The sequence below is a fragment of the Aptenodytes forsteri genome, unplaced genomic scaffold, assembly GCF_000699145.1.
Source record: "Aptenodytes forsteri isolate BGI_AS27 unplaced genomic scaffold, ASM69914v1 Scaffold119, whole genome shotgun sequence".
Lineage (NCBI taxonomy): Eukaryota > Metazoa > Chordata > Aves > Sphenisciformes > Spheniscidae > Aptenodytes > Aptenodytes forsteri.
In genome coordinates, this window is record NW_008796165.1 from 8,040,620 (window position 1) to 8,065,495 (window position 24,876).

The following is a 24,876-nucleotide window of genomic DNA, read 5'->3' on the forward strand; positions in this document are numbered from 1 at the left end:
GTCAGCAGAGCACGTGAAGTGAACACCATGGTTTAGGAGAGCAGAAAATGACAGCATAGAATATTAATGTTTCTACACAGGGATTGGTTTGCACTGAGGGTGTAATTTGGAAAGGTGACTCTAGATGGTTGCTTCTTGAAATCAGGCCCAAAGTATTTAAGGACCAAAATCATAAATGTTTTATTTAAAGAGTGATACACTTGTTTACGTTGTGGCAGAATGATCCCTATATACTGATCTTGGTATCTTTACATCAGAGGGCAGTAACGCCACCACTTTGAACACTTCCAGTTAATTATCACCAGAACGTTTTGATAATGACAGTGTATTTTGCAATATGAACAAAATGGGGGGAAAAAATAATAAAAGCGTTTAGAAGAAAAAGGCCAAACAAACCCTGGGAGCACTGACTTTAACAAGTTCAACAAATATTCAAGCTATCAGAGGGCAGTAATGCCACCACTTTGAACACTTCCAGTTAATTATCACCAGAACGTTTTGATAATGACAGTGTATTTTGCAATATGAACAAAATGGGGGGAAAAAATAATAAAAGCGTTTAGAAGAAAAAGGCCAAACAAACCCTGGGAGCACTGACTTTAACAAGTTCAACAAATATTCAAGCCACATTTAATAACTTTATGAAACTAGTATCAAAGTAAAGAATATATAGTCAAAATACAGAAATAAAGTTGAGTGAGAGGAAACAGCCTGATGAGATCAAACAAAAGTTAAACAGAACAGATTAATATAAACAAATTAGCTGAAAGGTCGCTTTGCTTTGTGTAGCAGTATTTCAGCAATTCCTTTCCTCAATAGCCAGCTTAGAAGGAAGAGCTAATCTGAAAAAAAAAAGATATGCTGCTGTATGTGTTATTGTGATTGTTTGTAGAAACAGCATCGCCCCAATTTGCAACCTATGTTAATTTCTTATTTAATAAACATAGTGGATTTTTTTTGTAAGAAAACAAAAGTTCAGAATGAAGCATCTGCATTCAGCTTTCCATTCCACATACATTTATCTTTCTATTGGCTATGAATTCTTTTAAATGTGAACTGCAAATTATTAGAATTTGCTTACACTTCCAAACCTTTTGTTTGTCATAGATACTTCACTTCTAAAAGTGTCTGATGTAGCACTCGCTAATTACAGAAGGTAGAATAAGGCTTCCCCCGCTCAGAAATTTGCATTTTTGGTAAAGGTAACAATATATCGGCTTCACTAACACCCTAATAATAGGCATACATTTAATTTTCTATCACCACCCTTCCAAAGAAAAAAGAAAGACTAAAAGATGTGTGCAACTGGTTTTTGCTTAGTATAAAATTTTCAAATCAGAACTCATTTTGCTACGATAAACACTATGCATTACATATGAACATATGTGGAAAACAATGTGCCAGGCTTTAAAAAAAAAAAGTTTGATTAGCAGATGACGATTCTGTAGTGCTATTGTGCACTATGCTGTAAGCCCAGAGATTAAAAAAAAGCAAAAAAAATTAACCAAACCAGTTTTGATGCAGGTTTGGCATCAAGTGTACGTTATGATCTTAGACTCGGTATGCTCATTCTGTGGTTGAGAAATTTAAAGTACCAGATTTTTCCACATCAGATAGCAGGTAGTTGGTGCATACATTTCAGACAAGAGAACTAGGATTTCTTTAATTTGAGACGGGATCAGTAATCTATTGTTAAAATGTCCAAAGTGTGCAATAATAAGGCAGATTTCTTATTACACCACCTCTTAAGATACTCATTGTTTGATGAAACAAACAAGGTGCTTTAAAACAGCAGAGTAATGGGATACAAACAAGTGCCAGAATGAAGGAAAACTGCTAAAATGGGAACTGCCCTTTCTTTCACAATGAGAAATAAAGAACTTTTGTATCTGGTATTTGAAAGGTTTTTAACAGCTGATATTCAATATCAGCTGATTCCTGAAGTGTTGGCAAGATACCAGGTTTCTGGTACTGGCCATTTCTAATGTTATTTAAATATTCACATCATGCAATAAGCAGTTTCACACACTGCAATGTCATGGAAAATACTTCCTAAACTGAACCAGAACCGAGACCCCAAAGCAGAACCAGTAAATAAATATCTCGCATATATGTCAAACTATATTCTTCAAACAAAACCTTACATCTTATCAAAGAAGTCAGAAAGTACTAACAAAAATTATATGCTTTCTACTATAATACTGTTAAATTTCCATGGCTGAGAATGTCCCATTAATTTTTTCTGCCTTTTTAAATTAGTTGACAAAGTAGAAATTCAAACACAGAAATAAAATGCATATATGAGAGCACTGGCTCAGCGAGATATCAAATATACAGCATTCTAGTGTCAAAAGTACAGGCAGAAATGTCCAAGATTTCTTGGTGAAAAAGGGGCATTTGAGGAGTAAAAATTCTACTTAACAATCACTCACATTTTAACAGTGCATTAATTATAACAAAAGCTGGATGATAAGTGAGCAACAGAGTCATAATGTTCAGTGTTCATAGCAGAATTTTATCCTCTGCTCTTTTAAATGAGGTTGGAAACATATACTCATGTATGTGAAACTTTAAGTAGCTACGTTTTTTCAATTTTTCAGGATTCTTGCAAGAGGCAGAGTTGTGACATTGAATTGAGTTGGATGATAGTACAAGGTGGCGTTGATAGAAGTCTTCCTTTTGATGCTGTGCCTCTGGCTTGTCAAAGGATGATTAGTCCTACAATCTTGTTTGAGCTATTCTTTTGCCTCTAGGAAAAGGGTTTCTTGAGGATACAGTTTTACCTCCAGTAATGATTTATTTGGATCCAGCTGGGTCACCTGAAAGATAAGAACAAGAAGGTATCTGTAAGGAGACTTTTTTGAACTGTATCTTCACAGGGCAGATTTTCACCGGGGAGATTTTTGAGTCCCTCTGTCACTGATAACTGAAGTTGTGAGTATGAATTCCCAGGATGCAGATTAAGAAATACATATTGTATTTTGTGTGTTAATATTACTTTGTAATAACAATAAACAATAATAATAAACAGAATCCACGACATTAATTCCAAGAAGGTCTGGTTTTCTACCATAAACCAATGCGTGAATATATCTGTTTTTGTCAAAGTTAAGATCTTTTGGAAGGATTGCTAGAACACGAGTTAAGATGAAAAATAAAACTGTAGTCCCAGATAAATATCCTAAAATTTCAGTCAAACTGGTGGTGCGAGCAGCATAGCCAATCCAACATGATCTCCCCACTGAAAGGGGAAACTTATGCTGCCTTTATTTTCCTGCTCCTTTTCTTGCTCCAACTCACATGGTGCAGCACCTAACTTTCACTCACTTTGATGCTTATCAGCCACCTCAACGAACCTAGGCTGGGAGAAAACCGTCCACTTTTATTTGTTTGGTTATTTATCGGTCATGCTAGTGAGTTTAACTGGTAAACACACAAGTCCGGTCAACACCAAGTCCCGTGGAAGGTAAGTAACAAAAGCACTAAGCAGTGAGTAGAAGGGAGAAAGCAAGGCCCTCCTCCTTTCATTGGGAGTGAGACTGTAAATCAGCTCACCATATGGTGAAACTGCATCTCAACACAACTACTGAAGTGTATACTTATTATGCATGTGTGTGTGTGTGTATATGCATGCATTATAAGTACTACGTGGCTATATATCTTTTATGTAGACACTTACATGCGTACATTTGTATTATAGGATTGTTCCCTGGAATCCTGACTCCTTGTTGGATTTGCAAAGGTATTTAGGCAATCACTTGTGCAGGTGGGCATACAGGAGAATTTCAGTGAGAGTTAAATGCCATGCAATTTGGAAAATAGGCACTATCTGCACCATTATTGCCAAAATTCTTCAGCATTTGGATCTCGGCACCAAACCCTGCAAGCTGCTCAACATCCTGACTATCCCATTACTGACTTTCACTTAAGGCACATAAGTGATTCTCAGTTTATAGTCAGCAAGAAACTTGTGTTGAGGATTCTATTTAGAAGCTAGGCTGCTGCCTATAGGATAAATCTCTTCTATGAAAATAAAATTTAATTGTAAATATTACATAATTAATTATATAGACAAAATAATGACGACAAGGGTCCTAGTGTCCTTCAGACATTCAGGTTTACATGCCAATGCTGTGACGTCCTTCAGAAGACTACTGCAAAGCTTCATACAGAAAGATGAACATTATGTCTTTTAATCTTGCCATCTTCTGAAATATTTCACTTTCATTTTAAAACTTTTTTCCCCTGGTAATTCTGTTTTAGTTTATTTTGCTGTGTGAGCACACTAGTTACCGGAAGTTTGCTTGTGAATAATAGATTATTAGTCTTATGCTATAGGTATAAATGCAAATGCATACTGATAAACATTTTTTCCAAAGTTAAATTTGTTTTATCTATGATCATATCATGCCACTGCTTTCTAAAATTATTTTTTGAAAACATTAAGTGTCATGCAAACCAAATACTACGAATTAGTAAGAAACACTAAATGTATTTTTTTCTTAAAAGCTTAACTTAATAATCCTGTTACCAATTAACAAAAACAGTATCGCTCCTCTTTCTCTCCCCCCCAACTAAATCAGGCAAACTTAAAATATATTTGTATTTCCATTGTTCTAGTTGATAATTACAGAAAATTCATTATTTAAACAAATATTAAAAGCTTATCACTTCTTAAGTCCATCGGAATCAATGTAATTTCACCTCTCTGACTGCAACAGAATTTAAAAAAAAACCAACAAAAAAACCCAAACAGATGCATTATTTTGATTCCCAATGCAGGAACGTATTTTCTTAAACTTCATGTACCATGGTGAGCTATTGCTAAATGTCTGAAGAGAAAAATAATTTATAAAAACCAGACTCAATTTTAGATTCCTATTATCTGCGGTCCAATTATGCATTCCTGCACAGATGCCGCTTAAATTATTGAAAGGTTATTATCTTAGAAAGCAAACCTGTTATGTAGAATACAGCCAAAGTAGTGCGTTTAAGTTTGTGATTACAGAAGTATGCTAATTAAGTATCTTGTTGCATTTTTTAATGTTTTGGTATTCTGCTACAGTCCATTATTACACATAGGCACAGAAAGCAAGGTAAATAGGGGTCTCTGCAATTCACAGCACATGAGGTATCGTGCACATGAGAAGCAATTTTCCTTCTTTTCAGTTCAAGCCGGTATGTAATTAGACCTCTCTATTTTCAAATCCTGCAACCTTTTTTTCGCAAGAAAAGCTAGGAAAGACAGAACAAGTCTCTTCTACATTTGGGGAAAAAAAAAAATCTGAAAAGCAAGCCTAGGCAATGAACACAATCTTCCAGACTGTAACCATATGGAAACCTCTTATTCACTTGAGTGTAATTCAAGATACATATCCTAGTCTAAACTGTAAGGTTTGCAAACTTCAAGTACCTTAAATAATAACAACACATGATGTCCCTTCCTCAATGTCTTCATACTTAGAAGGTTAGCTAAAAGCATTGTGGAGTACCTGCAGCAAAAGGACGGCTTTTCACCGTAATTTCAGTGTGCTGCTTAATTCACTGAGGGACAGCAGAGTTTGCAAATGTTTACACCATTACCCAATTAACTAACAATATGGCTCCTACATCTGTCAACAAACAAAGCTGTTGTTGCTTTGTTTTAGCTCCTTGGCATTTTCTGTTCATATGGGTCGCCATTGTACTTAATTATCACACCATAACCCTTCTGCAGCTTCTACTTTGTTATTTGTGGCTTGTAAATACGTTGTTTACTATGAAGAATAGAAGCCTTATTAGTGAACACACCTCCTACCAAAAGAAATGGTTTCTCTTGTAAATATATGAAATATAAGACCTAAGATGCTTTGTAACTTACAGTATTTTAAAACAGAATTAGAAACCAAAGAACGATATATAATAGAGATCAAAGGAACCTGGAAGAGCTGTAGCCCGCAAAGGTGTGTCCAATGTAGTGTTTTAATGAATTTTATTCACTGAAATAAATTTACATGTATTATTTCCTAGTGTAAAGTATTAAAATACCTTCATATTTAATTCTGTGTACCTTGTTTCATGACCATTAGGATAAATTCTGGAGTCCACTTCAGTGCTGACAATCCTTTGCTCTGATGTCATTGCATGGCGCAGCGCTTTTGAAACAGCCCTGCACATTATGTAAGTTACATTGTCCAAAACCCGTACACCTTTCTTATTTAAAGATTTTTTTTTTATGTTGTTGGCAATTACACAGGAAATCATTTAAGCATGTGTTTATATACTGAATCTGATTTGATCCTGTTGAACTCAATGAGATTACATAGGTACCAATCTGGTGAAATCAATGCTTTCCTGATCAAGGTTGCAAAATTCACCAAATTAAGCATTCAGCATTTGTTAAAGGCCTAAACAAATGCTAAAAGCATAGTGTTTCTCTATATTTTCAAGACCTACAATATCTGACTTTCTACCAGTCACGTGCATGCATTCTAAGAGTCCACTCACGTCACGTGGTGATACCAGCTGATGAGGTGAATGTATTTTTAAAATATATTTTGTGGTTTTGCTAAGGTAAGTACTTTATAATGAAACGTAAACTAAAACCCCTTAAAAAGAGGCTCTAAGCCATTCCAAATTTACATAGTGAGGAGGGTGGCAGAGGAAGGACACAATGTTCAGATGCTAAGAGAGTATAACTCAAGTGACAGCAAAATTACTAATATTCAAGCTCACAGAACTCTGTAGAATAACATGCATGCGCATTCAGGGCTGTCCCAAAGCCAAAGCAGATAGTGCCCTGGGAGTTTTCATCTTCAGGCAAATGACTTTCTATGCAAACTCGAACACTGCCCTCTCTTCAGGGAAGACTTTCTAGCAACATGAGCGGAGAGTGGTAACAGGACCTTATTTCTACCAGCGTGAGATCTTGCCATTGAGCTATGAAATGTTTCACTTTCACTGAAATAGGTTTAAGTTGGTAAAACAGTACTTTTCTTCCAACTATGGATACGCTTTTACAGGACCTTACACTTTGGTGCACTGGAGCCAAGACTTCATCTTTTAACGTAAAGAGCTTTGTTATGTAACTGATGATGGTTTGGTGCACAGGAGATTTATTATTTTAACAGGTATTTGTTTAAATGAATTCTGTGGTAATTATTTCAACTAAGCGCTAGCTAGTTGGTTTGAAGTACTTCTGCAGCACTTTGAAGTGTGAATGATTTAAGATGCGCAAAACCAAAAGATAGCAATGTTAACTTTTGTAATTCTCCTGGAAGAATGTAGTAGCTACTTAACACTTTATTCTGAATAAATTCCTTGGGTTTTTTAACGACCCAGTAATGAAAATTAATACTAGTTTAAACAACATTTTAATACATTTTTGTAGCAAAGGCTTTTTCCTTCTAGAACAATTTTTGTATTATTTCTATCTTCACCTTTGCTGACCTATCTGTTCTATTACACAGTCACATCCTGAACAGCTGTACTTTTACCATTTCAAAGGTGTGGTTCCTTACCCTCCCTAAATCTGCAGGGAAAAGATAAATACAAAAAAATGGCTTAATGCCCAGGAAGGTCATTTAAAAGTAAAGAATCGAATACACAATTATTATGACACTTACACAAGCAGTAAATATCACACCCTTCACCTTTCTCTACACCCTAGGACAAGGATCTGATTCCTGAGTAGCACAGCCTCTATACCACTTACACACGCATGAATACGTTTAATGAATCTAACGGACAAAGGGTTCTTTTACTCTCTTTCCTAATCCTCCTAAAGTATAAATGCGATAGAAATTACTTAAAGGCACACCTGGTAAAGTACCAGATCTGTTTAAAAAAACATATATTTTCAGAATGACACACAAACAAATACAGTGAATCCTTTCTACCTATTGAAAGATCTATGGGTTATACGGGTAATAATGCTCAACTTAAGCAACAAACAAAAGTAGGGATACTTTATAGAAATATATGCAATTAGATCTGGTTTAGTTGAATAAACTTGAAGATAATTTACATCTGAATTGAAGAAAGCCATCACAAATAAGGAAAAATATGTATTAGTAAAAGACTTCTAGTCTTGTTCTAAGTACAAAGCTTTAATCCAGGTATGTCACACTCATTATCTTATTTCTCTGAAGAGATTTTCTCAAAACTATTTTAGATTAAGAATATTTTAAAAATAGATTTACTAAGCAAAATAACAGATCTTGATAAAACAGAAAATTGTGATGTTATATCCTCTACTTTGAGCATGCTTTCCACTTTCATAGAAAAGCCGTGCAGCTCTCCGAGATACCTGAGATGCCACCAGTCTTTACATAGTGTAAATTTTCGTTGACTTAACATAATTTATATGAGAAAAGAATCTGCTATGTAGATTTTAATCAATCGGTGAAGGCTTATAAACCTGACTTGCATTACTTGTCTTTTTAGACAGAAAATTAAGATAGCAACTCTGTTCTCTGTTTTATAAAATACTAAGCATAATGGCAGGACAGCGTAAGTAATAAGGATAAGCCCAAACCCCGTGTTGCTATATTTGTATACTGACACCTAGACTATCTGGTGCTTTTTAAAAGTCGCAACATTATGAATTCATGATTCTACATGAAAATTTCATTTTTTAAATTGGGAAAAACACTAACCATTCTTGCACCAAAACTAAAAACAATCCCAGGTGTTAATTATGTTTAAAAAATATCAGATTTTTACCCAAATCCTATGACTTTTTAACAGTGGGTTGTAGAAGAAATATGTAAATAGAGTTTATCTACCTTCTCAATTAAAGACATTAGGAAACGCTGTGTACAGCAGTTCCATTTGGCTAGCTCTGAGGTAGTTCTGTGCTTCTTTTTAGCCCAAGATCAGAAATTTTGTTTAGTGATCAGTACTCCCCCCAAATATGGCCAAAATACATCCAGTTACTAACATGAATGAATATCTGTTTTGTATTTATTTCTAAGAATTAATCCCACTGAAAAAATCACTACAAAAAGGCTGCATCTTCTTCTAGCCTTTCAAACAGCTCATTTTCAATGACAAAATAACAAATACACTTTTTCATTTTGGCAGGAGTCGTGAAAACACAAAAGTATTTCAATTAATTAGAGTCTCTTTCAATAATATGACTTTTGTTGATGTGGTATTGATGGCGTTAAAGTATTACACAAGTTGCCTTATACACTGACAGCAAGAAGTCAAAGCTAGTGTCAGTCAGAGGAGTTATCTGCAGGTACTGAACGAGACGCTGCTGGTCTCCACAGTGCCAACAACTCCGAGACTGGAGGACTTCAGATTTTGAGGGAAGAGGAAGGCGCTGTAAAGCTCTCCTCAGATTTTCCATTTTCCTCCCTTCCTTCTTTCTGGTTTGAAATCTTTCATCTATTTAGGAATTCTTTGTGTGGTTTCTTGGAAAAAGAGAAGCCGACAGAATACCCTGGAACGTGTCTCTTCCTGACAAAGGACCTGCAGGCAGAAGAGCTCCATCACCCGCTCCTTCACACTATTTACTTTCAGTTTTCTTGCTGAGTAGAGAAAAGGTTTAAGTACTGGCATTTACAGATGAGAGCATTTGTCTGTTAAACATCCTTTCTGCTGTGCCAAGGAGCAAAACAGTCTGTTACTCGTGGGCACTGCTGCCAGTGTGCTTATATAGAACTAACAATTTTTCATGTATTTAATTATTTTAAAATGTGCTAGCTACAGAGAAGAAAGATCACGTCCCCAGAAATACTATAGCTTTCACTGTGGATATTGATGAAGAGCTGAAAGGAAGCAAACAGCCACATCTTTGGGAAGTTTGAAAACATCTAAATACATTTAGTGCTCCAAATGAACTGCAGGAACTTTGCATACATCCCAAAGGGGAATGGATGTGAACACAGTCACTCACAGGAGAATGACCCAGGATTGGATTCATGTGCACTTAATTATAACTGCATGGAAAAACAATCCAAAAGGATTTTTATCACAAGTTCAAAGGATTAAGATGTTCAGATACCACAATGATATCTACAGTATAACATTGTGATTGGTAGATAGGTAAATAGAATAAAAAGCACGCCTAAGACTGCTTCGGTGATTTAGTCTGATGTATTACTTATGCAATTACCAAAACAGCAGGAGATCATTAAATTTTCTGGTAACCAGACACAGCATTCTTAGTATCATACCGCCACAAAGGCTCTTTATTGGTATTTTATCATTATATTTTCTTCCTACGGGGGAAAAAAATGCCACAAAATTGACATTAAGCATAAATTCTGGGGAAAAAGTACAAAATATCGTAAGCCCAGTTTACGCTGGATAATGCCATATGCAACAGCAAAGCTCTGCGGCTTAACTAAGGCATCTTCCTGTGAACAATAACGCGCCTTCCCTGAAATAAATGTTTTGTAAAATGGGGCAGTGCTGAATAAAAGAACACTTTTGGTCAGAGGGATGTGCTTAGGTGGAATATATTAATCACATGGTTGGCATTAGTCATTGGGTTAACTAATGAGGATGACTCAACTGAGAGTTCACATACCGCATTGAGTATTCAGTGTTGCGGTGAATGCTTGCTTATTTTAGTGAGTCTTAAGTAAAACAGCTCATATCAAATGCACACCTATTTCCTGAAATTGGTTAAACGTTCCCTGTATTCAAACAGAGTTGTTGTAAGAGATCAGAAACTATACTGACCTAGAGAATGTAATTCTATTTCATTTTAGAATAAGCTTACATCTATGAGATGAGGAAGACATTCCTTCCATCTCCTTTCAGTGACTTGATACATGAAGGGCTTTAATCTTTCTCTTTGGATATCATAGTTACTTATGCAAAGACACCAGGTCTGGAAAGACAGATCAAGTCTGCCTTTCTTGGAAGAAAACATTACAAAAGATCTTTCTGTAATACTTACAGAATTTTTGACTACCTATATGGAAATTATATTTCCACAAAAGTAAACATCACATTTCAAGAAGCAAAATCTACTCAATATTCTCTAAAGTTCCGCCACTGACTTCAGTAGGGCAAGAATATCACCTACTCCCTTTGTAGATGCTGACTGAAAGACTGTGATACTATTCTTTGTGAGCAGCAAACTTGTTAAAAGCAATAAAACCTAGGGGTTGCAAATGCTTCGGCGTTGTAGCTGCAACAAGACACGGTCCATTCCTCTTCACTCGAGGTTAATCATGCCAATCGTTCTACTGTTACAAGTCATCAGGAAGAACGATCAGAAATCATGCTTCTAAAAGAGGCATGGGAATATGCTAGTCTGGTATGGCCAATTTGCTTAGGCAACTTCTCAGTGTCTTAACTAAACTGAACACAACTGCTTGAATAAATAAAATAACAAAGTATCCTGAAAAGAGAGGAAAGACAAGGGCAGGTAGTATTGACTTAAGGACAGTTGTAAACGACAAGAGGAGGGACGTCTACCTTTGTAGGTGGCTGTGGCCTTGTGTAAACTAGATCAGAGTTGATAAACACATGCCACCATCAGACCTATATTGACCTGAAAAATTTTAAATCGTGAATTAAAAGAGATGAGTACTATTTTATGGAGTAGGAAATATAAATATCAGTAACTGAAATGACTGGAAAAATTACAAGGATCACATGTTAAATTTTCCCTGAACTTACAAAAACATTCTCAACATTTTTTGAACATATCAGAAAAATATTTCATTCATCTGAAATCCTCCTTTGCCATAAGACAGATATTCAAGCTACTTTCCTGATTTATGTGAAGTTACTAAAAGTGCTATTGGGTATAACCATGACACCGCAAGAATCCTTTCTCACGGTAACATCTTTCTTCCATCTTTCTATCAAGATGATAATTAGGGGAAAGAATGTTAAAAGCCAGAGATGGTCCTGGGCATAAAACTCTTTCATGAGCTATTTAAAGAGTTTAAACACCACCTAATGAGTTTAAAAGTAGGTTATTTAAAGGAAGTAGTTTGCACTGGGTGAAATGCAGAATAATCCGTACAAAGAATGGCTTCTAGAACCGATACACAAAATTGCCAAACTACCTGGCATAGCGATACAGGGATCAGGCTCTAACATTACCTTTCCGAGAACACCAGAGGATAGTTACCTGCTCAGATGACTGTGTGCTGAGTGCTGCAGCTAAACTTACTATCCTGTGGCGTTATTTTAACCACTGTGGGCATCAAAGAGGATCACTCCTGCCACAGCACAGGAATGAATGATCACATTTGGGTTTGGAGGAATATCTTACTCTGTAGTCCCATATAATATTGAGAATTGTCTGGCCCTAAATTTACTGAAATCCTGATCGTACCTAATTTAAATTGGCATGCAATTTAAGTTAAATTTATTTTCTGCCTTTTCAAGGGAGACAGATTTTTTGTTTCTGTTTAAATAAACTGCTGTTGAAATTGGTTAATTAAAAGGATTTAAAAAATCTTAATACTCTAAACAGAGCAAACTGGTTCTGAATTATTAAGCAACATTTTAGATGCATTTAAATAACCTTAAGTGACTTAACTGCCACCTGATCCTAAGCCGTGGCTCAGAAAAATAAAATGTGAAATACTGTAGAAGTCTTGGCTTACCAGGGCTTCCAGATACAGTAAATAAAGAGCTTAGGTCTCTAATACCGTGTCTGCAAAAGGCATACTCTCAAATACATAACTAATGCTCCACCTTAAGGAGAAATGAGCAGAAGAAATTGTAGATTGCAATTTTGATTTTTCAGAAGAAATTAATAAATTCAGTCTTTCAAAAGAAAGAGCATGCCAGGACCTCCCTTTCTGACAGATACCATAAACCGTTCACAAACATATCATCAACCCTAGTAGGGTGGCTGAAGCCCAGTTTGGGTAAATTCGTTCTGCACATTCCTCCTATAGTTTCAGCTAGACACGGTACACCTTCAGCTTCTTGCCTGAAGTGGGGTGAAATGCCCAGTCCGTAAGATGTTAAAGAGTTTTAGGAAGACTTCTGCAGATCACCACCACAGAAGGAAGTGAGGAACTGATTCTCTGGGAGGTCTCCAGGGTTCTGGGAGAAGGTGGATCTTGCAGCTGGCAGATTGAGCGGACTACTGAAATTAGTGTTTGGGAAGGCTTTTGAGAGAAAGGGACTTAGAAGAAACACTGAATGGGAAGGTTGACTGAGCATGCTAATATGCTTAGGGTAAGCTCTTTTTGTTCTAGTTAAATGCATTTTGAAGACTGGAGCAATTCTTGGAAGAAAAGGAACTATAATTCTAAAATCAGCACATACATTTAAATAGCGCACACATTTGCTTCCATACAGCCTTTGCAGGTGCATTTAAAAATAATGCAAAGAACTTATAATACAGCTTTTCACTCCCAAAGATGTGCTTGCCAAACGTTTTCAAAGTTAGAGGTACAAGTTACCTGCTGACCCAGGCTCACCCGTGTGATACACACTTGGTACGGCATGCAGTGCTGCCCTGGTTGAGGTACTGAGAGAGGAGGTGGTTAATACCTAATTTCGAAGCTAGTAGAAAGAACAACACAGTCGGTGACAAAGACCAAATAACAAGTCACTGCATGTGCTTAACTGCTTTGGAATGTCACTGCTGCTTTAAAATCTACAAGTAGTGCCTGGAAAAGGTTAATCTGTGTATTTGCTCATATGTAGAAGTTTGTATTTACAGTAGGGTTATGATACTAACTTTAAGTTAGCTAAGGATATCTGTGTAGGCAACTGGAACATAGAACTAGGAACTAATGAATTTTTATTTACCAAAGAAGTAAAAATACTTCAACAAAACTGTATCAGGACTGATGGCTTTGAAAAGCAGGTAAAAATACTGTAACAAGTTTATTACAAGAAAATGCCGATTTGGTCGAAGATAATCCCCTCGTTTTGATAGGACAGAAACACTTCTGGGGGTGTGTATGTTACTGTAATACAGATTAGGTTAGAAGAAAAGAATACTAATTTGAGAAGACATGTTTTCATCTTATTGCAGCAAAAACTCCAGCAAAGTAATTCTGATACTTTCAAACTTACTTTTTTCAAAAATGTTATGTATAGTTTAAATACAAACAGGCATTTTAAATGCTATTGTTTTCTGGAGCACAAGCATCCCAAGTGCTCGGTTCTTGCTGCACAGATTTCAGTGGATGTTTGTGATACATATCATATAGCAGAAGGGTCTTGACAAATTACGGTGTATTTTTAAGAGACTATATACCACGAAGCCTAAGGCAATGAATATATACTTTTACTGTACCTCCAAGGCGTTAATCAATGACCTTTTTTTTTTTTAAAAAAAAAATCTCTCCATGGATTTGCACACTTACAACTTTCCAAACCTGGGGAACATGGCAGATGTCATTTATAGTTCTCAATGGTTAGCAAACCCCTGGGGATTATTTTTTGTCTGTTGTAGCTCTGGTGGTCACAATGGCAACTGGATTCATACACGGCCACTGAGTCAACGGCATGAATCATTTACGTGACTCCTCATACACGGCATTATTAGGTTGGAATCATAGAAAAAAGATGACAGATCTTTGCTTCCCACGCAACAGACCAACGGCTCCTTATCCTGCCATAAAAGACTCCTTTCTTTCTCAATGGTTAGCAAACCCCTGGGGATTATTTTTTGTCTGTTGTAGCTCTGGTGGTCACAATGGCAACTGGATTCATACACGGCCACTGAGTCAACGGCATGAATCATTTACGTGACTCCTCATACACGGCATTATTAGGTTGGAATCATAGAAAAAAGATGACAGATCTTTGCTTCCCACGCAACAGACCAACGGCTCCTTATCCTGCCATAAAAGCCTCCTTTCTTTGCCTCAGCGTTTTCCCCCTGGCAGCTTCACAAATGAAAATACCAGCCTGTTCTAATTTAGTGGGCTTTTTTATTTTCTACTCCTTTTTTAATTTGTTCTTACGTGAGCCATCTGATCAATTTTTTACTTTGCTACAGAGGACTAAAAATAATAATGATGATGATGTGATTAAGTACAGAACCAGCCAGTCTAAAGTGCAAAACAAATGTAAAACGTTAGAGTATTATACTTGTAGGTTTTTTTATATTAAATATGTACTAAGACATAAATATGTTACGAGTAGGGAGGTGTGACTTGCAGAATATTTAAAATACACAAAAACATTGTTTAGACTGTAAAAGATTGTTTCTTCTGTCAGGTAAACTGAACGATCAGTAATCCTGGAAACATAGATGACTTAGTCTTTGGTTCCACTGGAAATCATATTACATGCTTAAGGAGTACAGTTAATTAGTGATTAATGAGATTCCTTAAATGCTGCTTTTCAGTCTGACTGATTAGGATTCTCAATATAAGACAAGGTGGAAGAAAAGCTGTAAGCACTACAATCCTGTTCACAGCCTTATGCCAAAAATTGGTCAGAAATCACATCCACTCTCAAGGTTGTATGCTTGCTGAGGACATTATTTTCTTCCCCTTTGGAGTACTTGTGACCCTTTGGAGTACTTACAAATGAGATGATAAAGCAAGAGGTATCTGTTACAAAGCAGTACTGTAAACACGCTAATCAGAGCCTTATTCCTAGTGAACTTCCTCCAGGGGCAGTGATGGGAAACAAAATGGAAAAGCAACCCAAGTTACTGAGCTCCTTTGATGAAAAATGGCTTAACTAGTCACCTGGAGATGCCCCCAGCAAACAAAACCCCAGCTGATCCAGAGCTGCCCCGACTCGTTTGCAGTACTGAGGCAGTATGGCCAAAAAGCTGCTGAACTTCACCCATCACTGCTTGGCTCTGTACTGTCATCTCTGTAGCGCCTGTTACCTTCGCCTTTTATGCAGGGCCCCAGGTAATTGCTGCACAGTTGGACCCAATGACTTTTACCTTTGCTGTAACAATGGCTCAATAAGAAATGAAAGTTAATTTGTAATAGAGCAGAAAACATATAGGTATATTTTCAAAGAAACTTAGTAACCAGCACATAAATATCTGTTGATAAATCAACAGAATTTAATTGACTTTTGTAAGCAGTAAGCAGTATCGCTTTTGAAAATCGGTCATAGCAGGTACCTCATTAGAATTTCAAGGTAGGAGATATAAATGATTCTTTACTGGTATTATGTAACAGGTGGATGAATAATTTCTTAGAACGTACTGATTAGCTCATAACTGTATACTATCTGACACTGAGGCTTCCTTGCTCATAACGTAAAATTGCATCAAAACAGCAAAACCAGAAAGATCAGAAGTACCAGCCCATAACAGACCTAAACAGCGTAGTAATATCGATGCGACTTCCTTCAAAACAGGACGTGAGCGATGCCAGCTCAGCATATTCAGGCAGTTTTCATTGAATATGGTTGACAACTTGTTTGTTTCAGAAACGGAGGATTTTTTACAATGTCACTGGAAACAGATTTCACAACACAATTTTGTATGTAACATATGAGAGCACTGGTAGGTTAGCACCTGGCTTGCTTACAGCCACAGAGCTTGGCAGCACTCTGACATATTCAGGCATATCTTTTACCTTCTATGCTATAACGTACTGGTCATCTAACATACAGGAGTAAGAAGTAGTGGTATTTATTCCAGAAAGGTACATTTACTCACATCTCTCCTCGGAAAGGTGCCCAGCAGCTTGTACTCCTCCCAAGGATATCCCTTGGAAGCTACAAAATCAAAGACAACCTGCAGCTTGCTGCTGGCCAGGAAACGTCGCTCAAAGAATTCTCCACTGGGTGTCCGAATACGCAGTTTACTGACGGATTCGGTGCTCTCCTCTTTCGGTTCGGGAGGCAAAGATTGCTCAAGAGAGAGCCTGATAGCCTGAGGAAGGAAAAATAACCATTTAGGTTGCAATGCTAGCAACAGAAGAAAAGGACAGAAAGCTTTTCTTTTTATTTCTTCTAGAACTTCAAGATGTGCCACAGTGCTCCGGAGCCATGGCTGTGCTTTATATCTCAATGACAGAATAATTTTTATTCATTCCTTAATAACAGCCCACCAGACAACTAATTAAAATAAATCCTTCCTTATAACACATATTATTAGATCTACAGTTAATGCACGATGGGGATAAGTAATTTAATCATTTGGCAGAAAGCCTTGGAAAAAATTTGAATGAGAGAATAATTGTCAAGTCGCCAATTGCTTCCTTAAAGGGTATAAATTAAAAAGCAGTAGAAGTATTTCTTTAAATGCACTTATCAAATTGCCTTCCTCTTGCACAGAGTAATTGACCATTTGCAGCAAAGACAAGACCCTTAACGGCAGTTCAGAGTAAAAACAAATATATGCAGGAGATTTACTATAAACAAACTAAAACACTGTTAAAAGACATAATTAAAAATATCATGAAGGTACATCAGATACATAGAGTCCATATAAAACTAGGAATGGTCAAAGGAGAAAACTGGGAGGACAGAAATGGGAGCTTTAAGATTTAAAGCAAGCAATTATTATTTGCAGGAAGATGGTTCCAAGCACAGGTGTGCACATTTTCTGCAACAACTTGTATGAAATTAGCCCCAAAACTGCAATGACATTACATGTCTGCAAATGCGTATGACTGTCTTCCTGCTAACATTGTGTATACTGCTGCTGTCAAGATTTTAAGGGCAGGAGCCAAGTCTGCGTTCTCTGTCCTCTGCCTCTGGGAGCTACTACAACACTAACACTTTGATCAGAAGTTTTTTTTAAAAAATGGATGCCTAATATTAGACTGCTGAACGAGGTGGGCTTGATTTTCAAGGGTACTGAGCACTGTCGGTACTCATGGACAGGCACTGGCATCTGCTAAAAATTAGATCATACTGAGAAAGCAGCCTGCTTACAGTATCACCTCACTTAAAGCAGCAGTTAATGAGAATGTCAATGAATGGAAGAAGCAGCATGATCACACTGCCTCCCCCAAAATACGCCTAAAAGACAATTTTCCAAACTGAAGAGGCAGTCAGGCATGGATTTACCCAGATTTTCAAGGAAGTTTCAAGATACACAGTTGCTATTTGTGCCTTTGAAAACCTCCCCAAGGTCATTTAGTAACAGAAACTGATGGAGGATGATTACATTAAAGAGAAAGGACTGGGCAGAAGCAAGATTACGGAGGCTTTTAAATAGTCTACTTCTTACACACGAACCTCTGAGCAAATTATATCTCAGTATAAATATTTATACATAGAACTCGAGTTCATTTTTGCTCATCTACTATGAGATTATATTTTAAATAGATTCTATTTTAATTTTCTCTCTCTCCATTCTCAACCACCTGCTTACTATCTTTCTGTTTTGACATTTCCCCACACAGTATAACAACAGATGCTACATTATTTACTGAACCCAATCAATTATATTATAGAAAAATGAACAACAGTAGCTCATTAGAGCTCTTTTCTTTGTGCAAAGAGTGCGTCGCTCCCCAAAGTAACTAGTCTCCAAGGCTTCAACATAAAATGGCAATTTACGATGGATATTCTGTACCAGCAAACCAAGTCAGAAAACAATGATGAGATGGATCACATTAATAACTCTTGGACCTGAACAAGCAATTTCAGTCTGCTGATAAAAAGATGTTCAGTATGTGAATAGCTCAATAGTCAGATTTTAAATATACAAACTGAACATAAAGCCACTTCTGTAAGTAAACAATGTTGCAGAACAATTCAGTAGAAGTAATCTGTATACTTGAAAATGGGGAGTGTTAGTAAACATTATTGTTAAAATCCCCTTTGTTCTACTAAGCAAATAGATCCTATTTTCTTTACTCTACATTAAATGATTACATAAGAGAAAGGACTGGGCAGAAGCAAGATTACGAAGGCTTTTAAATAGTCTACTTCTTACACACGAACCTCTGAGCAAATTATATCTCAGTATAAATATTTATACATAGAACTCGAGTTCATTTTTGCTCATCTACTATGAGATTATATTTTAAATAGATTCTATTTTAATTTTCTCTCTCTCCATTCTCAACCACCTGCTTACTATCTTTCTGTTTTGACATTTCCCCACACAGTATAACAACAGATGCTACATTATTTACTGAACCCAATCAATTATATTATAGAAAAATAAACAACAGTAGCTCATTAGAGCTCTTTTCTTTGTGCAAAGAGTGCGTCGCTCCCCAAAGTAACTAGTCTCCAAGGCTTCAACATAAAATGGCAATTTACGATGGATATTCTGTACCAGCAAACCAAGTCAGAAAACAATGATGAGATGGATCACATTAATAACTCTTGGACCTGAACAAGCAATTTCAGTCTGCTGATAAAAAGATGTTCAGTATGTGAATAGCTCAATAGTCAGATTTTAAATATACAAACTGAACATAAAGCCACTTCTGTAAGTAAACAATGTTGCAGAACAATTCAGTAGAAGTAATCTGTATACTTGAAAATGGGGAGTGTTAGTAAACATTATTGTTAAAATCCCCTTTGTTCTACTAAGCAAATAGATCCTATTTTCTTTACTCTACATTAAAACAGGGAAGCCCAGGTATATTTTGATAACATGGACCAGTCTTGCAGCCTTTGCGTAGGACAACGATTTCCAAAAGGCCAAGGTATGAGAAAAGGTTCAGGAGCAGATATAATAAAGCGGAATTAATTTTTGTTTCTATGTGTCCAAAATTACTTAAAAAACAAGAAAAACATACTTCTTACTTGAATCTGAGCGTGAGCTGATTGCTCAACAGTCTGTTACTACTACAGTACTGATTTATGTTCGACTGCTATTAACCTCACGGAATTGCTGTCTTTCAGTTATTCTTGACACAATTTTCACAGTCCAGTTTTGTGCATTGCTCCTTCAGTTGTGTTTTAGCTTCCATTCTTGGCTTATGTTAACAACAGGAGCTAAGTAAGTCATCAGATACTGTGGGATAAGAAAGAAGGAGTGGACTGCATCTTTCCCAAACCATTGAATACTACTGTTTGGACTGAATTTAGTATTTACAACACAGTACTGTTTAAAAGGTTCTCGAATGCTTAAATCATTCAGGTTTTTTAATGCAATTATCTTGGTCAAAATATATATATGCAAATGCATTGCTCATACAGTTTGTTTATTGGCTTTATCTCAGGGAATAATAAATGTGTTCATAGCCAACTTTTTTGCAGTTGTATAATGCAATTTTTTCATACATCAGCAAAGTACACAAGACTGAAATGTCGAGTATACATTTAAGTCACGTGTGGGGGGGAATAAGCAAGGCTGTGATTTATCAGGATTCCATGAGCTCCAAGGACTTTAACTAAGTGGAGAATTAAATGAGAATATATTTCCAAATTTCAAATCTCCATAATCCATGAGAGTCAAAGCAAAGAAGTTATATTAAGTCCACCAAAAATACTGGAATGCTGATATTTTATATAAATGAATAAATATTTGTAATATTTATGTTTTATTTATATTTGATATAATACTGGAAACATACTCAGGAAATATATATTCAATAGGGATGCGGATATAGCTTTATATTCATTAGCAACTTGCTCACAGAATCTTATATGCCTAGAAGTCAAAGGACAACCCCCAATCAACTGTGGTATCAGTCAAGACATTTATATGTAAATATAACTTTTATTTTGAAAATTTTATTCAAGGGTTTCAAAGTCCTTTTCAAGTATCAAGCTGTGTTTCACAGCAGTTCTGTAAGGACTTATATTCCAAGAACTTCACAGAACAGGTGGAAATATTTTAATGACTAGTCTATTTTACCTATCCTTTGAAATGTGGTGGGACTTTTGGGGAAGAAACATGGCTGTACCCCAGCCTTTTTACCATATTTTGTATTTGCCAGGAGGTGAAAAAGAGCAAGTCACTAATATAAGTAAATTCGTGTATATGATGCTTTATGTAAATAACTACATAGACACACAGCTAGGCCAGGAGCTAGCCTAGATCCTGAAAGAGGCTGCAGGAGCCATCTCTGACAGGCACTGGGACCCTCAGAGACTACAAAATTAACAGAATCTACAAAATAACAGAGTTTGAGGAACAGTACTCTTCACAGGACATGGTTTCTATTTTCTTATATAGGCCTAGAGACGTAAAGTGTTCGTTTAAACACAATTTGCATTCTAAAGAAGGTTCTGTAGAAAACCGTTTAGGAATTTAAAAATGTACCATAAATCTAATGTTCTGGATTTTGAATTTTTTTTTTCTAAAAATTTTTTTTAAAAGTGTTTTGTCTCCCAAATTAAATTTGGCAATTTGTTTGATCAGAATTGCAGCTAGGCTTTGTGCTACTTCCTGGAAGAAATGAAAGGGCTCCATGGTATTATATTTTTAAAAGGAGTGCCTGCAGAAACAAGGTTAGAGGTTCCCAAAGATTCCACCATTTATGGAGCTCATTTCACGGATCTCCTGTTAGCAGGCCTATCTAATATCTGGCTGTAATTCAGACCCAGATGATGTAATTGTGACCCAAACGATAGAATAGAAAAGCTATTAAACAGTGGATGAAAATGATTTTGCTGCACTATGTTCTATATAGATATGGTAAGAAAGTATTTAAAAAAAAAAAGAATGGATGTTCACATAAGAAGTATACTTTGAATGAAAGTTGCAATGTGTGTTGAATGAAAGTTGCAATGTCCATAACCTTCGTGAATCCAAGAAGTTGTCAGAAAAGGTAAAACATCCCACCTCACGTTCTTCCTCCTGTTCTTTCCGAATCTGTTCCAAGCGAAACTGCTCTGCCATTTCTCTCTCTTGCGCTTCCCTCTAATAAACACAAACAGTAATCACACATGTATCACCTCGCTTTCCACAGCTGTGTTTAATGATGTGCATTAGCTATATAAAAGCAAAGAAACTTCTCAACTTTTCTGTAGAAATTAATATAAGAAATACGATATTTTTTAAGTGATCTTTTCCTGTCATTCCTTTCCCAACTTCTATTATTAAGTGGGGCCAGGACTGCTTTAGCAAAAGATGCAGCCAAGTCTACTCCTAGTGACTGTGTCTAGTGCCATTTTATAACCACTGAGGGCAATAACGGCTCCTACAGCAACTGTCTTATCTTAAGAGTAGAACTGGAGGCGGGCAGTCCTCTGCACCAGAGGGACTTCACCAACTGTGGAGAGATTCCTGTCCCAACATTCATGCGATCTCTCCACTCTGCACACACCTTCGCTCTGTCAGCCTCCAGTGATATGCGGTATGCTTCATCCTGCTCTCTTTTCACATTTTCTCTGGCTTCACGTTCATCCTAAAGAAAAAAAAAAAGAAAAGAAAAGAAAACAAAAATATCAGCAAACAGTGGACCAATATGATATATATCTTTTTTTTCACCAGCACTCTTTAACTCCAGTGACTTCAAAATATTTGACTGCCTTACTCATCTAAGTACCGCTAGGAGAAATGATTTCAGAAATGCCTCAAGGGCAACCTTGGCTTTAAAAATTATGACTTAACTAAAGCTATGTTTCAACTGCCATGTAACGGATTGGCGTGTCCAAGCCCCGGCCCGAGGGCTGGATCTGGCAAGCAAGGCTCTTTGCCTTGCCATCTTTATCACGGCCGTGGCCAGTGCAGACACCAGGAACAGTGCAGCCTCCTCCCACGCCAGCCACACGGGGAGGGGGGTGCGGGAGGGGTACGTGTGGGCTGGTGCCAGGGAGGGTCTCGCAGGGATCTCACTCCTGCAGCTGACAATTTGGATGGTCTTGTAATAGGGAAGGACAGACCGAGGTTTAAAGGATGAGGCTGGATTTTAACTTGCTCTCCGCTCAGACTGACAGCAGTTAACGGCTTGTCCTGCGAAAGAAGGCCTGCTCCCAGGTCCTTCCTTGGTAAAAACACCCTCAGTAGGATCCATCCAGGGTCAAGACTATTAAATATAATCCAGAGGCTTCAGTTCACATTGTGCTGAATATTATACAAAGATGGGAAAGTAGCAAGTCCTGCTCTGAAGTGCCTCAAATACACAGACGCAGGCAGACAAGAAACATGAGGTTAGCATGCCAACTTCAAACCAGCAAACCTAGCAAAGTATCTTATTAACGATCACAGCATAAGAAAAATAAGGGTTTACTAAAAATATGCGAATGACAAAGCGAGGCATCATCCATACAGTGGAGGATCAAGAAGTGGATATCCCCAAAAGCTGGAATAACTGCACTGGGGTGATGTCTGATAAAGCAAAGTGTACAATCAATAACTTCATGCTCTGCCTCTGGAGCCAGAGACAGCGGCTGCTCCCCTGTGCTTACTCCTCTTACATCTTATAATCCTCCCAGAGCCCTGCAGAGGCTGCACTGGTCCCTGCGAAAATCGATAAGATTTAGCTGTGAGACTGCTGGTGGGCTCAGCATGGTCACCTGTAGTTACCAGTAACACAGCACTTGCACTGGGGTAATCTGTCCCCTGTATTTCATAGAAATTAAAGTCTACTACCTACTGCTTTTTGAAGAATTATGTTAATTTTTTCCTTCATCTGCAAGCTTTATTCCACATAAAGGCATCATTTTGCAAAGCGATCAATTTTGCCCCCAAAACTTCACTACTTGGCAAAAACGCAATTCTAAATGGGAGGAGCATACGTTAGCTGTTACTATCATGTCATGCAAACATGCCAAGATGTTCCTCAAACAAAACTCTAACGTATTAGTGGATAAAAAGCTCTAAAGTAGCATGCGACCACAAGAGGAAAGGTCAAATTGCAGGAAAAGGTATACAACCTCCAGTTGGAAAGTAACAAGATCTTTTTAGAGGAAACTCTTCTCCCTTATAGAAACAGGACCCAAGATTATTCTACAATCAGTGTGTCCTAAATTTCATTCACAGAAGATAGAGAAACCATCACTTTGTTCAGCAAAGCTAAGACTTGAGTAGAAGTAATTCTTGCAAAATATAAAAAGGACAATAACCACTGAACAACCCATTCCCCTCCTGGCTTCTCTGGACCTTGACAAGCTTTATGTGCTATGTTCATGGAATACCCTCAAAAATTAACTCAAACCTGATAGCAGAAACTACCCTACATTAATATTCCATTTCTGAGAAGAGGGGGTGTTGAAATAATTAAACGGCTCTGATTTTTATGTTACCCAAAAATGAGGATGGCTTCTTGAATACACAGAGGTTTTCCCAACTCCTCTCATAGATGGAACGTAACAGTAAAGGCAAAGGTTTTGTACTATGTATACTGAGACTTTCCATAAGCATACCATAAATTTATCTTAGAATGGTGAGAAACAAAACTATCTTCCCAAACCAACCTACTAAAGAAAGATAGACTTCAGGCAATCTGCGGAGGACAAGCATTTAAAAAAATATTAAGAATTGTTTTGCAGAGAGCCTATTTAGCTTTCATGTTTTGCAACTTCATATATCATACACTATCTTCACACATTAACTGAATTTCAAAGGTCACACAAGTCCAATAAAGCCTGAGAGAAAACAGAAAGATCAGATGCAACTATTGCAACTACAGGCTCTTTCCTTCATCAAAGATTGCTAGCAGTTACCATATAGTTACTTTAGTTTACAAAAAAGACCCCAAACCAACCCAAACCAAAACCAATCCTCAAAAAGTAAAAATTTTAAAATTTATAAAAATTGTTAAAAACCCACTCCAAAAATATATACTAATCAGTTATAAGAAATTGAGTACTGGCTTTTATTTTACATTTTGCAAACTGTCTGGAAAACTCCAGGAAGTTATTAGAATTCTGTTACTTTTGATGAGCACAGGATTCATTTATCTGAAGAGAGTTTTACTGAACAATTTTTGAAATTGGTTCAATTTACATAATCTGGATTATACCTGCAAAAAATACTGATGCTATAGATTCCACATGAGAATCTAAACATGAATTCCAGGCATTTAAAAAAAAAAAAATTCTTTCCTCCCTATTCATCACAGTTATCATCGTCCTAAAAGTGGATTATGAAAAAGATGTCAGGAATGTGAA

At 36.8% G+C, this 24,876-nt stretch overlaps 1 protein-coding gene across 2 annotated transcripts in view; it reads right to left on the reverse strand.

Moving 5' to 3' along the window:
• Nucleotides 1-622: 622 nt before the first annotated feature.
• Nucleotides 623-24,876, reverse strand: part of FAF1 (Fas associated factor 1) — a 175,700-nt gene continuing 151,446 nt past the window's right edge. For both annotated transcript variants that reach the window (XM_009287352.2, XM_009287351.2), the window contains exons 16-19: nucleotides 22,089-22,169; nucleotides 21,605-21,682; nucleotides 16,562-16,777; nucleotides 623-2,819 (exon numbers count right to left, since the gene is read on the reverse strand). In XM_009287352.2, the coding sequence (XP_009285627.1) occupies nucleotides 2,736-2,819; nucleotides 16,562-16,777; nucleotides 21,605-21,682; nucleotides 22,089-22,169 (459 nt within the window). In that variant the 3' untranslated portion in view covers nucleotides 623-2,735. The remainder of the gene's footprint in view (nucleotides 2,820-16,561; nucleotides 16,778-21,604; nucleotides 21,683-22,088; nucleotides 22,170-24,876) is intronic.